This window comes from Akebia trifoliata, chromosome 3 (genome assembly GCF_017979445.1).
Source record: "Akebia trifoliata isolate Shusen 1 chromosome 3, ASM1797944v1, whole genome shotgun sequence".
Lineage (NCBI taxonomy): Eukaryota > Viridiplantae > Streptophyta > Magnoliopsida > Ranunculales > Lardizabalaceae > Akebia > Akebia trifoliata.
In genome coordinates this window covers 13,299,553-13,312,396 of record NC_141377.1, presented here as the reverse complement: position 1 = coordinate 13,312,396, position 12,844 = coordinate 13,299,553, and the positions used below count along the sequence as shown (strand labels likewise).

The 12,844-nt window shown below is 32.6% G+C and overlaps 1 protein-coding gene across 4 annotated transcripts; it reads left to right on the top strand.

Annotated features, from left to right (window-relative positions):
- The first annotated feature begins 388 nt into the window (after nucleotides 1-388).
- LOC147406025 (leucoanthocyanidin reductase-like) lies at nucleotides 389-8,760 on the top strand. 4 transcript variants are annotated; one of them, XM_086433944.1, is made up of 5 exons: nucleotides 391-622; nucleotides 721-861; nucleotides 1,746-1,983; nucleotides 7,867-8,070; nucleotides 8,313-8,760. In XM_086433944.1, exons 1-5 carry the CDS (start codon nucleotides 416-418, stop codon nucleotides 8,579-8,581), a joined length of 1,059 nt encoding a protein of 352 aa, XP_086290070.1. In that variant the 5' UTR covers nucleotides 391-415; the 3' UTR covers nucleotides 8,582-8,760. The 4 variants fall into 4 exon arrangements, with proteins under 4 accessions (XP_086290072.1, XP_086290073.1, XP_086290070.1 ...); XM_086433945.1 differs by having other exon boundaries at nucleotides 393-622; nucleotides 8,319-8,760; XM_086433946.1 differs by lacking the exon at nucleotides 7,867-8,070 and having other exon boundaries at nucleotides 389-622.
- The last annotated feature ends 4,084 nt before the right edge of the window (nucleotides 8,761-12,844 follow it).

Sequence of the window (12,844 nt, the reverse complement as noted above, 5' to 3'; positions counted from 1 at the left end):
CCACCTTGGGATGGTTCTGCCTCAGGTTGGTTGCTACGAGATTGAATTTGTTCAAACAGTTTGATTTGTTTTATTTATTTATTTATTTTTATCTCAAGAAAGGAAATATTTTGGTTCTTACAATACATTAAATATCCCTCCTTACTTAGGAGGTAAATTATGAAAAAGAACAGTATCAACGTACATTATGAGATGATGACTAAGCTACTTAACCAACTCAGGGGGGTTTCCACCTAAACATCCTTGCTTGGTGCATGGAACCATAGGCACCGACCTAACCTTCTAACCAAAAATGGAAATGTGCTAAAATGCGCATTTGGGTGACTATTAGGTTCGGTGGTAGTTGAGACTTTAATCATCCACCCTTTATTTATTTCGACCCAAACATAACACAAACCTCGTCACCTTCTCAAACATGAATCCCTCTGTGCCTATGGTCGACTCTGAACCCAAGGCTCGAACCCTGATCGTTGGTGCAATGGGGTTCATTGGCCGGTTCATAGTTGAAGCTAGCCTGGCCTACGGTCGACCCACTTATCTTTTGGCCCGGTCCGTTTCCACTTGCCCTTCTAAGGCAAAAACGATCAACGCTCTTAAAGATAAAGGCGCCACCATCATTCACGTTAATATCTCTATCTTCATTTCACTCTCTTTTTCTTTATTTGTCTGAATCTATTATTACATGATCTCAGTTTTAGTTTGACTTTGATGTAATGGCAGGGTTCGATCAACGATCAGGATTTCATGGAGAAGATACTAAAGTACCATCAGATCGAGGTGGTGATATCAGCCATTGGTGGTGCGAGCGTCTTGGATCAGCTCACCCTCATTGACGCTATCAAAGCTGTAGGCACCATTAAGGTACTAAATAAGACTTTCACCCCTCTTAGTTTGTAAATAAGTTTATGTTCGACCCCCTAACATTTTGATAATTGCAATTACTTCCTCTATAGTTATCCATCAAACAGTTGAAAATGAATTTTACATTTTATAAAAATTATTTTATCTTTTTTAAAAATGTTATTCTTTTAAATGACCAAAAATATTTGCATAATATATATATATATATATATTATGGGGGCGGTTCAAGGGACATATGTAAAAACATATGCTCAAACAATGGTTTCTCAAAATACGGGTTAGAAGTTTTGAATTGAGCTGATTTTTTGTGAGGATGGTCACTATGATGAGAAGATCATTCTCACAAAAAATCAGTTCAATTTGAAACTTCTAAATCCATCAAAAGTGATTTACAAATTATTGGTAAAAATTAGCAAAAAATCAACGGTCTATATTCTAAATCACTTTAATGGGATTAGAAGTTTCAGATTGGATTGATCTTTTTTTCGGATGATCTTCCCATCATAGAGATCATTCTCACAAAAAATCAGCTCAATCTGAAACTTCTAACCTATATTTTGAAAATTTATTAATGTTATATTGTTTTTACATATGTCCCTTGATCCGTTCTCACATATATATATATATATATATATATATATATGGGTATTTTATTTTAATTTTTTAAATTTAATTTAATTTAATATTTTTTATATATAAAAGAAAGAGGTGTAATAGTAAGGTAACATCTGAATTGTGAACAGAGGAGGCAAATGCTGTTTTCAAAATATTAAGGGTCAACATAGAGTTATACCAAATCATGGGAGTAAAAAATGTAACTTTTTGCAAAACTTTGTGTTTCATTAAGGTTTAAGCCGCTTGTTTGTCGACTTGATGTTTCGCAGAGGTTTTTGCCATCGGAGTTCGGGCATGACATAGACAGAGCTGATCCTGTAGAACCAGGACTAACAATGTACAATGAGAAACGAAAAGTTAGACGTTGGATTGAGAAAGTTGGCATTCCGTACACCTACATTTGCTGCAACTCTATCGCTGCTTGGCCTTACCATGACAACACTCATCCTTCTGAGATTCTTCCTCCAATGGATCGGTTTCACATCTATGGTGATGGCACGGTCAGAGGTATTTAAAATTCTCAATCACTCACTTTGTATCTAAAGTTGTGCCCCCTTTATTTAGGATAATTTTTCCATTTTGCTTTTTAATGTTTAATAATTTAAAAGGATCGATCAGTTAAAATAAGAAATATAATACTTGATGCATAAAATACAAACATCATAATTGCATTGTGTTTAACAGTTGAGATCATTTAATTTATTACAATTAAATAAAATAATTTTTTCGAATTTTTGCTTTCTAAAGTTTAATAATGAGTAGTGATAAAGTGACTTGAAAAAAAAAACACTCTAAATTCATTCTTTGATGTGGCATTGTGCGGAATCATAGATCTTTTTCTTTGAGATACACAAGAAAGATCTGTGGTTCCTTACACACATCCTAGTGAACAAGTGAATTTTGAGTAACTTTTTTTTAATCAACTTATCATTAGTCTTTTATAATTTAAAGAGCACTGATTTTCTAATTCAACATGACAGTATAACTCAAAACTCATGGACGTGGCATGTGAAAGAACGGTAGATTTTTACTTGGGATACACAATTGCACATATTTATGGGGATGTGCAATTGTGTATCTTGAGGGAAAAAATCTACGGTTCTTGCACATGTCAAATCTGTGAGTTTTTGAGTTAGAAAATCACTACACTAATTTTAAAAGATATGTCAAATAAGAAATACAATGATTTATCCATAAAATGCAAATATGATCATTGCATTTTGTATTTTAGCAGTCGAAACATATTTTTTGGTCACGATCTGTAATTACTAAATTTGGTTGAGTTGGGACATTTAGGCAGGCTCAAATGACTAATGGTCAGGCAATCCAATTGCCCAAATAACCCATTGCCGTTAGGATGTTATCATCAACTGGAACTCCATATATATACATATATGATCGAGACACATCCCTTTCTCTAAAAATTGATAATATGACACTTGACTTAGGTCTCCTTTAAGAGCTTATTTTAAAATGATCTAAATGGCTTGAAGTCTTCATTGACTTGTACGAACTCTTATTTTTCTATTAAAATCATATTTTACCTTCTCTAAAAATCATTTGTTATTCTTAAGATTAGAAGGTTGATAGAGAGAATGTCATGATTAAAGTAAGGGTAAAAGGTTCTTTCCCAATAGATGAAAATTGAGGAATTTTTTTGTTAGAAATTGAAGATGAATGATTTAGATCATTTTATCTCAGTCACTTGGGGAAAACATGGATTAAGGGACACTTCTCTAGTTTGAAAATAGATAGTATCTCAAATATTGATCGGTGGTCGGTGGTGGGTAAGGGTGGAATCAGGATTTTATTGTAATGGGACTAAATTATAATTAATGGTGCAGTTGAAAAGCTAGAATTTTATTATAGTGAGGTTAAACTATAATTAATGGTACAATTGAAAAGCTAAAATATAAATAATTTTGGAGAAAAATTCAAAGATTTTTTGATTGAAAATTGAAAAAAGAGGTTATTTAGGTATTTTCCAATTAATCCATGAGATAAGGTCCAATCAAGAGTCAATGTTATCTTCAAAAACTGGAAGGGGATTGGGGGAAAAATTGGACGGAGGTGATGGGGTAAGGACATGCTCTTTACTAGCTCTGCCCTAGGTGGTGGGACATGTCTAAATAATCCATCTAATAATTCTACCTTTCAAATTGATCGTAACTTAATTATTATTATTTTTTTCTTTGGATTGTTATTGTTTGTTGGGTAAGTAAAATTAATTGTGCTTAATTATTAGGTCGAGATGGGTTAGAGCCTAGGCTCTGACGCCACAATTGATAGACTTTTGACAAACTTAGCAAGTAGGTACCTTTACATGATTATGGTTAACGAATCATGTACGTTTAAAAATAAAATAATGTTTGTTTCTTTTTGAATTAAAAAATAAATATCATCCTATCAAATCATGTTCATTCTAGATGCTACAGGACTAGTAGTTGGTTAATATTGTGCTCCCCTAATTTGTCCCAATTGAAACAAATCAAAGATAACTAACACAACTGCAAACCTAATTCTTTGGCATTAATGTTGTACTAATGTACATCATTAATTATTACATCGATATATCCCATACATCAATCTGAGCCATTCATTCAGTGGCCCATTAACTTGACCATCTGCTACGATGAGAATATCTTCTTTTTCATTTGGTTTATCAGATATTTAGAACTAAATGGAATAGTTTATCTCAACATAATTTGATTATATTTACAAAGAGTCAAGATCCAGGACAGGGTCCTGTTCCTATGGGAAAATATGGTGTTTATGTGGCGCATGTTTATTAAAGAACAAAAGCTATGTGCCATTCAAAGACGATTTGATTAGGAGTCCAATGTGACTTGAACTCTTACCAAAACATGCCTCGTAGACATTCCTATGCTATAGGGATGGGACACGCCGCTCTGGATCTAGCTTTATAAGTTTAAATGAAAAGGTAAGAAGCATTTGTGAAATTCCAATTTTAGTGTCAAATTATTTCTACTTCTACTCCTAATCCTACTTCCATTTGTGTCATTATAGTAGTAAAAATTTCCACTAATACTCACCCACTTTTTCTAAAAAAATCATAAGAAGTCCAAGATTCCTAAATCAATGATTGTGATACTTAATTATATACACACCATACTGCATCTTAGTAAGACTACTTTTCAATGGGGGACCTTTGATTACGTATTACCCTAAATAACTAGGATTTTTCTTAAGGGAACATGTTAAGATGCATTTAAAACGTCATTGAAATAAACACTATTTTGAAAGTATTTTTAGTAGGATTTTTTTATTTATCTTAGGGTATTTAAAGTAATATAATAAATGTTTGAGGTGTATCAATGCACCCTGGGGCACAATATTGGAGTCATTGTAAATTTTCCTCAAGAGTACAGATTTCCTTGCCTAGAAACACAACCCACTTTAGTCACGATCCAGAACAGTGGCCCATTCTTATAGTGTAGGAATGATGTCTACGTTTTGGTAGGGAAAGTGCCCACCACCGTAAATCCGCCCTTCGTTACCCATATGTATATTATCTACATATCTTATCTGCAATATAACTTTTCACCTTGGAATTACTTTGATTGATTATGATCCGACTTGAAGGACATATCCGTCTAGATTTTGGTGAATAGGTATTGCAGTTTAAATCTCCAACATACACTTCGGCTATGTTATTCTTTTAGATACTCCAAGCCTTCCATTTGAAAAACCCTCATCTTCAACCTCTTACCAAAAACATTCTTTTTAGAAATCCTTCCATGTTTGATATCTTCTCTTTAGGACAATGATCGGAAAGTCCTCTTTTTTGAAAATATGTACCAAAAAGTCTCTTCTAAAAAAATATGGACTCTTTCGTACCCAATTTTTCAAACATTATTATAAAAATGATTTTTTAAGTGAAAATACTATAATTACTTTTTCAATGATATTTGAAATTTAAAAAATCATGTTTATTTGAGAATATTTGAGCTGCTCTTATGTTTTATAATTAATGATATATCCCTTAACCATGTTCATCTCTTATAGATCAATTAAAAAAAAACTTGTTCTCTTACAAAAAACTAATAATCTTTAAATCACGTAAATGATGATGATTATGACTACAACAATGAGGATGATGGAGATGAGTATGATCATCATTAAACTGATTTAGTCTATGTATATTAGATTTATTAAAATAGATAAATAATTTTAAATAATAAAAACATAATTTTTAAAGTCAATTTGAATGTTCATTGAATTGATTCAACTAAAAAATTATCAATTTTATACAAATGAGTCAAATAAAATTATATTGAATTTATGAATAACTTTTAATAAATAAAATGTTTATTTTTTATTTTTCACAAAAATATTAGTTGGTAAATTTTTTATTTGACTCCCTATGTTTTTAGATCAAACACTTTGTAAAATTGTTAAAAGGCTATTTTAGATATTTTTCTTTAAAAAAAAATCTTTAATAGCCTAATATTTTATTAAGTGAGACTTAAATGGTCCGTATTCTCAATAAAGAAGCCTTCAAAGTCATTCTCCCTATTTTTTTATCTTTAAGAAAAAAAAGTTAATTTAAAAGCTTTAATTTAAAAAGGAAAAAATTAAAATAAATAAAATCTCCAATCCATTGTATTCCACCAATAATTTTTTTGACCAAATCTTCTTAATGTAAAACATTTTTTTTTTTAAACCTAGAAAGATGAAATAATAGAAAAGATTGATCAATTAATCAATTGGTGGGGGCAACGAGTAGCGAGGACCTTGATCATCACTAGACCCAAGGTTGTAAACGGAAAAAATTCCAAGGATTTTTGGCTAAGAGATTAAAATCAAGGTGTTCTAATCATTTTTTGCCAATGTCTTCTTGATTATTCATGGGAGATGAGGGGGAATGGCATTCTCCATTAAAAATCATATTTGCTTGTATTTGATTAAATTTTTTCTTAAAAATTGATTTTCATGCCCAATCTAATATCCCATTTTGGCAAGAATTCGTAGTGCCAACTCCCAACCAGCTCCATTGTAAATTGTATACTCCCTTGAAAAATGATTTTCTTACTCTTCTTCCTTTCTTCATCTTAAATGGGTTTTCCCGGGAGTGAAATATTTGAACTCCAATCTTTACGTAGATTATGACGTTATCATCTAAAGGCAGCGAATTTGCCTTGTTCTAGTCTCCTTGGTTTTATTTTTTTGTTAAAAAAAAATCTCTTAAAGAAATATATATAAAATAAAATTAAAAGCAACGCTTCAACTCTAACATCAAGGTCCCATCAAAGCAAATTTTCTCCATGAATGTACTCTCTAAAAATTGTAAGGATTTTTGGCAAGAGATTACGACTAGGGTGCTTTGCTCACGATAAGAGGGTATATTCTATGAGTATAAAAAACACAAAGGTAAATTACCATTTTCATGAGGTGAATAGGATGAAATTTTGAATCTGGATAATTGGTTATTTTAATTCTCAAAACATGAAGTGCAAGATCGCATGTTTTTCAAGTGACAAAACGCAAATATTTTTATTTTTTCAAAATGACAAACTCGCTTGTTTATACAGTGACAATCTTGCAAAAAGTAGTGAACCCGCAATATAGTCACTTGAAACCTATGAGATTGTCACTTTAAACCCGTCAGATTGTTACTTTAACCTGTTAGATCGTCAATTGAAAAACCTACGATCTTGTACTTCACGTTTTGAGAATTAAAATGAACAGTGAGTCAGAGTCGAAATTTCATTAAAAGTTGGTCACATTTTGGGAAATTTCTCAAAACTCAATAGGTATCTCAAATATTCACCAAAAAACACAAAAAGATATATTTACATCTTGGACATGATAACTGTCTTTATTTAACTCGAGAAATTTTTTTTTTCCATTGAATTTCAAGACAAAGGCCTTAGTTGATACACTTCAAAAAACCAAAAACGTAAAGTTATCAGGCGGAAGGGGCTTGTGTGAGTATTTGAGTTCTAAAATCATGAAATGTCACTCTCTAGTTTGTACTTCTATAAGATAGATATATATATATATCATATGAGTACTTAATTTTTGTCTTATTTCATGTAAATGACCACTTTTAATGTTTTTTGAAATATTAAAAAATGAGACAACGTGAAAAGGAATACATTCAAGAGAAATTTCCCAAAAAATGATCAACTTTTGACGAAATTCAGACTTCGGCTCACTATACATTTTAATTCCCAAAACGTGAATAGCAAGATCACATGATTTTCAAGTGACGATTTCGCAGGTTAAAGTGACAATCTGGCCGATATTAAAAATGGGTAATATAATTTAGACATAACCTCTAAATTAATCAACCCACAGATATGGTTTTAAAACTCCAAAAGTGGGCTCGAAACACAGATAAATTTGGTCTTGTTTTCATTTCTACAGCGTATTTCGTGGCTGGTACAGACATCGGAAAATTCACTATCAAAACTGTGGATGACCTGCGTACTATCAACAAATCCGTTCATTTTCGGCCATCATCCAATTGTCTCAATATGAACGAGCTTGCCTCACTATGGGAGAATAAGATCAACCGAACCCTTCCCAGAGTAATTGTCACAGAGGATGACCTACTTGCGGCCGCCAAAGGTCAAATCCATTGTACAATGGGTCGAGATCTGGTGACTCATGAAAAAAATACATGTTCCCTCTAAATCCAACAGTCGGGATTTATGCATATCTTACATAATAATCTCCGATTGTTGGACTTCATGATTTAAGAGTCAGGAACATGTTTTCTTCCGTGACTCACCCCATTAAGCTTATTATAATTATTATTATTATCTTCAAAATGAACATTTTTTTTTTTGAACATTGTGATCTTTTGTTAGCTGCAGAGAATTGCATCCCCAGAAGTATTGTTGCATCGCTCACTCATGATATTTTCATTAAGGGTTGTCAGATAAATTTCTCCATTGATGGTTTCAACGACCTTGAAGTAAGCTCTCTCTATCCCAACATTCCATTCAAAACAATCAACGAGTGCTTCGAAGACTTTGTAGTCAAGATTACTGAGCAACCTGTAGACAATGCAGTAAAGATCATTGACAAGCCAGTGAATGATGTAGTAAAAATTCGCACTATGACGACTTGCGCTTGATTGGGTGATCTCTCCTCTTTAGCAATGATTGCACGGTCCATTGTACGGATCTTGATTCAAGATAGAATCACAGTTCCCATTTCTCTTGGAGTGGTTAATAGGTTTCTCTATGCTTCTTATTGGATTCTAAATGTATTTTATTGGATTCTAAATATTTATTTTTAAGAGTTTATTTATCAGGTCTTGTTTGTTTGGTACTAGGAATCTTATAGCTTTTAAGACTTTATTTAATGATTTATAATTGATTACTAGATAAGGCATTCCTCGTTCTAGTTCTACAGTGTTTTCAACATAGAAAGCAGCACAGCTCCAAGGGGATTTTGATTTGCAGATCAGATTTTTAGTTAAGAGATCAGTTATCTCATTTTGACATAGTTCTAAATACCGTGCATTCATTTGTATAAGTCTTGTTTTAGTGAGAATTTTTGTTTCATCAAAGTTTGGAATGTAGGGAAGTGAGACTTTATGAGTTTTTATATGCCAAAAAGCATTGGGTAGTTCTAAACAACATTCTTTTATAAGAGTTTGCTTGAATATTTATCTTTTTTAAGGAAATATTTGGTAGATATTTTATCTTGGATTGATTTTTTGATAAAATTTTGTTTGACAAAAGCTAGTTGAGATTCTTTACTTTGAATTAAATTGAGCATCATTTGAAGTTTTCCTATCTTTGATGGACTTACAAATTCAAATAAAAGAGTTTTATTGGGGGATTTTACTTTTGTTTCAATTCATTTATGGGTGACAGAAAAATGTTTGATTTCCATTCGAAATGGTGTTCCTAAGATCATATCTTGTTTGAGATATGGAACAATAACAAATTTATTGGGATAATATATTTTATGTTTACAAATAGAAGCATTTGTTAATTTGTAGTTTATTATTATATTCCTTGGCATTTGAGAGTCTATTTTGGAGATGAAGCTCAAGCTCAGCTAAACAACTCTTCAGACTCATTTGAAAGCTGTGCTTGCCCTTTGCATCTTCTAAATAAAGATTCAGGCTCTTCAAACCTTGAAATTAATGTTCTAACTGCAAATGAAGAATTAATGTTAGAATTAATAGATACAATAGAAGACCCACATATCAAAAGCAAATGCATAAAACAAATATTGGTTAATAGCAATCAATCACAAACTTCCTTAAACCAAGAAAAGCCTCAAACACAAAATTTAAATATCAATGAAAAATCTAACCTTCCATTTACCATTAAAGACGTATGTTAAAAAATGAACAAAAAACCACAAACCCTATCCCTTCAAAATCTTCAAAACCAAATTAACCGTCTTAAAACAAAAATAAAAGACTTAAAAATTAAAAATCGAAGCTATCCAATATGAAAAAACTCCAACAAAACTTGATACTCTAAATTAAACAAACGAAGTAGATCACTTTTTAGGATTTATAACACATTATTTATATAAAAAATGGTATATCCAAGTGTGGCGCCCCCCGAAACACTAACACAAATCCCATGTCAGATCTCGAGGCACTAGATGGCACCTCAAAATTTTGGCATGGTCTCCTTTGCTTATGTTAGCATTTCAAAGTGTTCAACCTGTTCCACCAAATAAACAAAATTCATAATATCCTATATATACATACTAAATATAATAATAGTGAAAGCCTATGTACATCTAATAACGTACGATAGATTAGAGTACGGAACGATAAATAAAATACAGGATTATACAAACATTCCTCACTATAACAGAAGTCCTAACTCTCGGTACAAGACTCATAATACTACTTGTAGATATGTGGTTCTCGATTACGAGGGTCACTACTTGTAGACACCCCATTTTTGCACTCGCCTGATTAATCAACTCGTCAATCCGATCGCAACGGTTCCCCATGATGGATGTCTATTCTAATGCTTTATTTTGTTACCAGATATGTTTCAGAAATCCGGATGAGGTATCTCGAACTGACAAAACTTTAGAAACCACGCTACGCTAGGAAAATACGACCCCAGAAACATAGAAATTATAATCTCGTAAATCAAAAAGAAGCTTCACGATAAAAACCACTAAAAATGACTAAATTACCAAAATACCCCTAACATCAAAATAATCCTAGAACCTACGTTACGCTTAGGAAAACCCATTCAAAACACATAAAACAACAAATCGAAACCAAATAAATCACTTCGCCAATTTTCACAAAATTCGACAAAATTACGAAAATACCCCTCATAAAATTCATGACCATTTGACATAAAAAATTTCATAAATGATAAAAACCAACATTCCCATTGAATTCCTTATGAAAAAATGATTCTAAAACATCCTGAAACATTGAAAAACGACTTAAAACGTAAAAAATCCTCTCCGAGGGCAAAACGGTAATTTTACAACTTTAATAATTAAAAATTTCAAAATTAATAAACAAATCATTAAATAATGTAAAGTGAAACATTAAAGTCAATCAAGTAAGACTAAAGTCAATCTTAAAGTCAATCAAGTAAGACTAAAGTCAAGATATTAAAAGTCAACCAAAAAAGACTAAAGTCAAAGTATTAAAGTCAATCTCATAAGACTAAAGTCAAAACCCTAAATCAAAACTCTAACCTAAACTAATCAAGTCAATCTCATAAGACTAAATTCAAAACCCTAAATCAAAACCCTAATCTAAACTAATCAAGTCAATCTCATAAGACTAAAGTCAAAACCCTAAATTAAAATCCTAAAGACTAAGTCCATCTCATAAGACCAAAGTCAAAATCCTAATTAAAACTCTAAAAGAAACCCTAATAGGTGAAGAAGCCTCCACACCCTATTTTCGTATTAAAGAAAAAATCCTAGAAAAAATAGGTGAAGAAGCCTCCACAACTTCCCAAAAACCCTAATTTTGAAGTCCCAACTCCTTACCTAATACCCATGCTTTGATTTTAGCCTAAAAAATACCTAAAAGCCTTTCAAAAACACCCCAAAATCCATAATAAATTCGAAGAATCCAGATCCAAGAAGGAGATACCTTGCCTCGGAGATCATAAATCAGATCCGGAGACAAAACGAAACAAGGAATACGGTACAAGGAGTAGTTTCACCAGATCTGAGGGAATAGAACCTTTGTGTATCGAAGGTAACATTTCTGTTATATTTTTATTTAGATTTTGTCATTAGCAATGTAGTCTTATTTGGGATAAGTAGAGACCGGCATTGGCCGGGCGGGGTTGGTGCCTAACACCTTCCAACCCCGTAATGTGATACCCGGATTCAATTTTTCTGTAGTAGATTAGTTTTTTATCTATTTTAGAGTCAGTTTGGTTACTAGACCGTAATAACTAGGTGGCGACTCCCAAACCTCAAGGATCAAAAGCTGATCCGCGCACCCCGCGGATCAAGGGTGCTTTCAGTGGCGACTCCACTGGAGACTATTGAGCATCAAACTTGAAAAACCCCAAGTATGGGAGTATTGCCAAGATGACCTAGTTTTTTTTTTTATTATTTAGTTCGATTTATTTTTTTCTGTTTATTTATTTTTGTGACTTGATTGTAGATGATTTTGGGTATTGCATTTTTTTTCCAATTAAGGATCACTTTTTGATGACCCCTAAATAATGAAAGATTCAAATTGACATATGAAAATGATGGAATGATGAAGGTTGGGACAGTAATGTTTGTAGACTCCTCGATTTGAACGGGCCCTCACCTGAAAGGGCCCAAAAACAGTAATATTTCAATAAATTCGACCAACGGGCCTCAATGACCCGAATCATTGAAAAATGATATTTTTGCCGAAACCCAAGCCACTAACACCTCTCAATGGGTTAGTAGGTCCACCAAAGGGATTCGGCACACTCCCATCTACCCCGCTCCATGTAAAATATCGATTTTCCAATAAAATGGGCCAACGGGCACCAAAGGCCCAAAATATCAAAAGTGGTAACTTCGGTTAAATCAATGCTCTTAAGACCACCCCATGGTCTCGAGGACCCATAAGAAGGGTTGTGACCCATCCTACAGCTGTTCAACATCATCGTTCCGCGCTTACATACAAAAATCGATAAATTTCCCAACGGGCCCAAAAGCCCGATTCGCCAACACGTGACATTTTGATTAAATCAATGATTTCAAAAAATCAAAAAAATAAAAATGTGAGACTTGGGATGCCTACCCTTCACCCAACCTTCACCGTTCCATCTCCAAATCCGCAAACACCTTAAACCCACTTGAGGCCCCACAAACCATTAACTTTTTTTAAAAATTTTCACTTTACCCCTAAGCTAAAAATCAATCCTACATCATCTAAACCCTAAAA

Bases quoted from the DNA above. Each gene is read 5' to 3' on its own strand.
- LOC147406025 (XM_086433944.1), top strand. From the start codon at position 416: ATGAATCCCTCTGTGCCTATGGTCGACTCTGAACCCAAGGCTCGAACC. The intron at 862-1,745 runs GTACTAAATAAG...GATGTTTCGCAG, and splicing joins AAGCTGTAGGCACCATTAAG to AGGTTTTTGCCATCGGAGTT. The intron at 8,071-8,312 runs GTCAAATCCATT...ATCTTTTGTTAG, and splicing joins CCTACTTGCGGCCGCCAAAG to CTGCAGAGAATTGCATCCCC.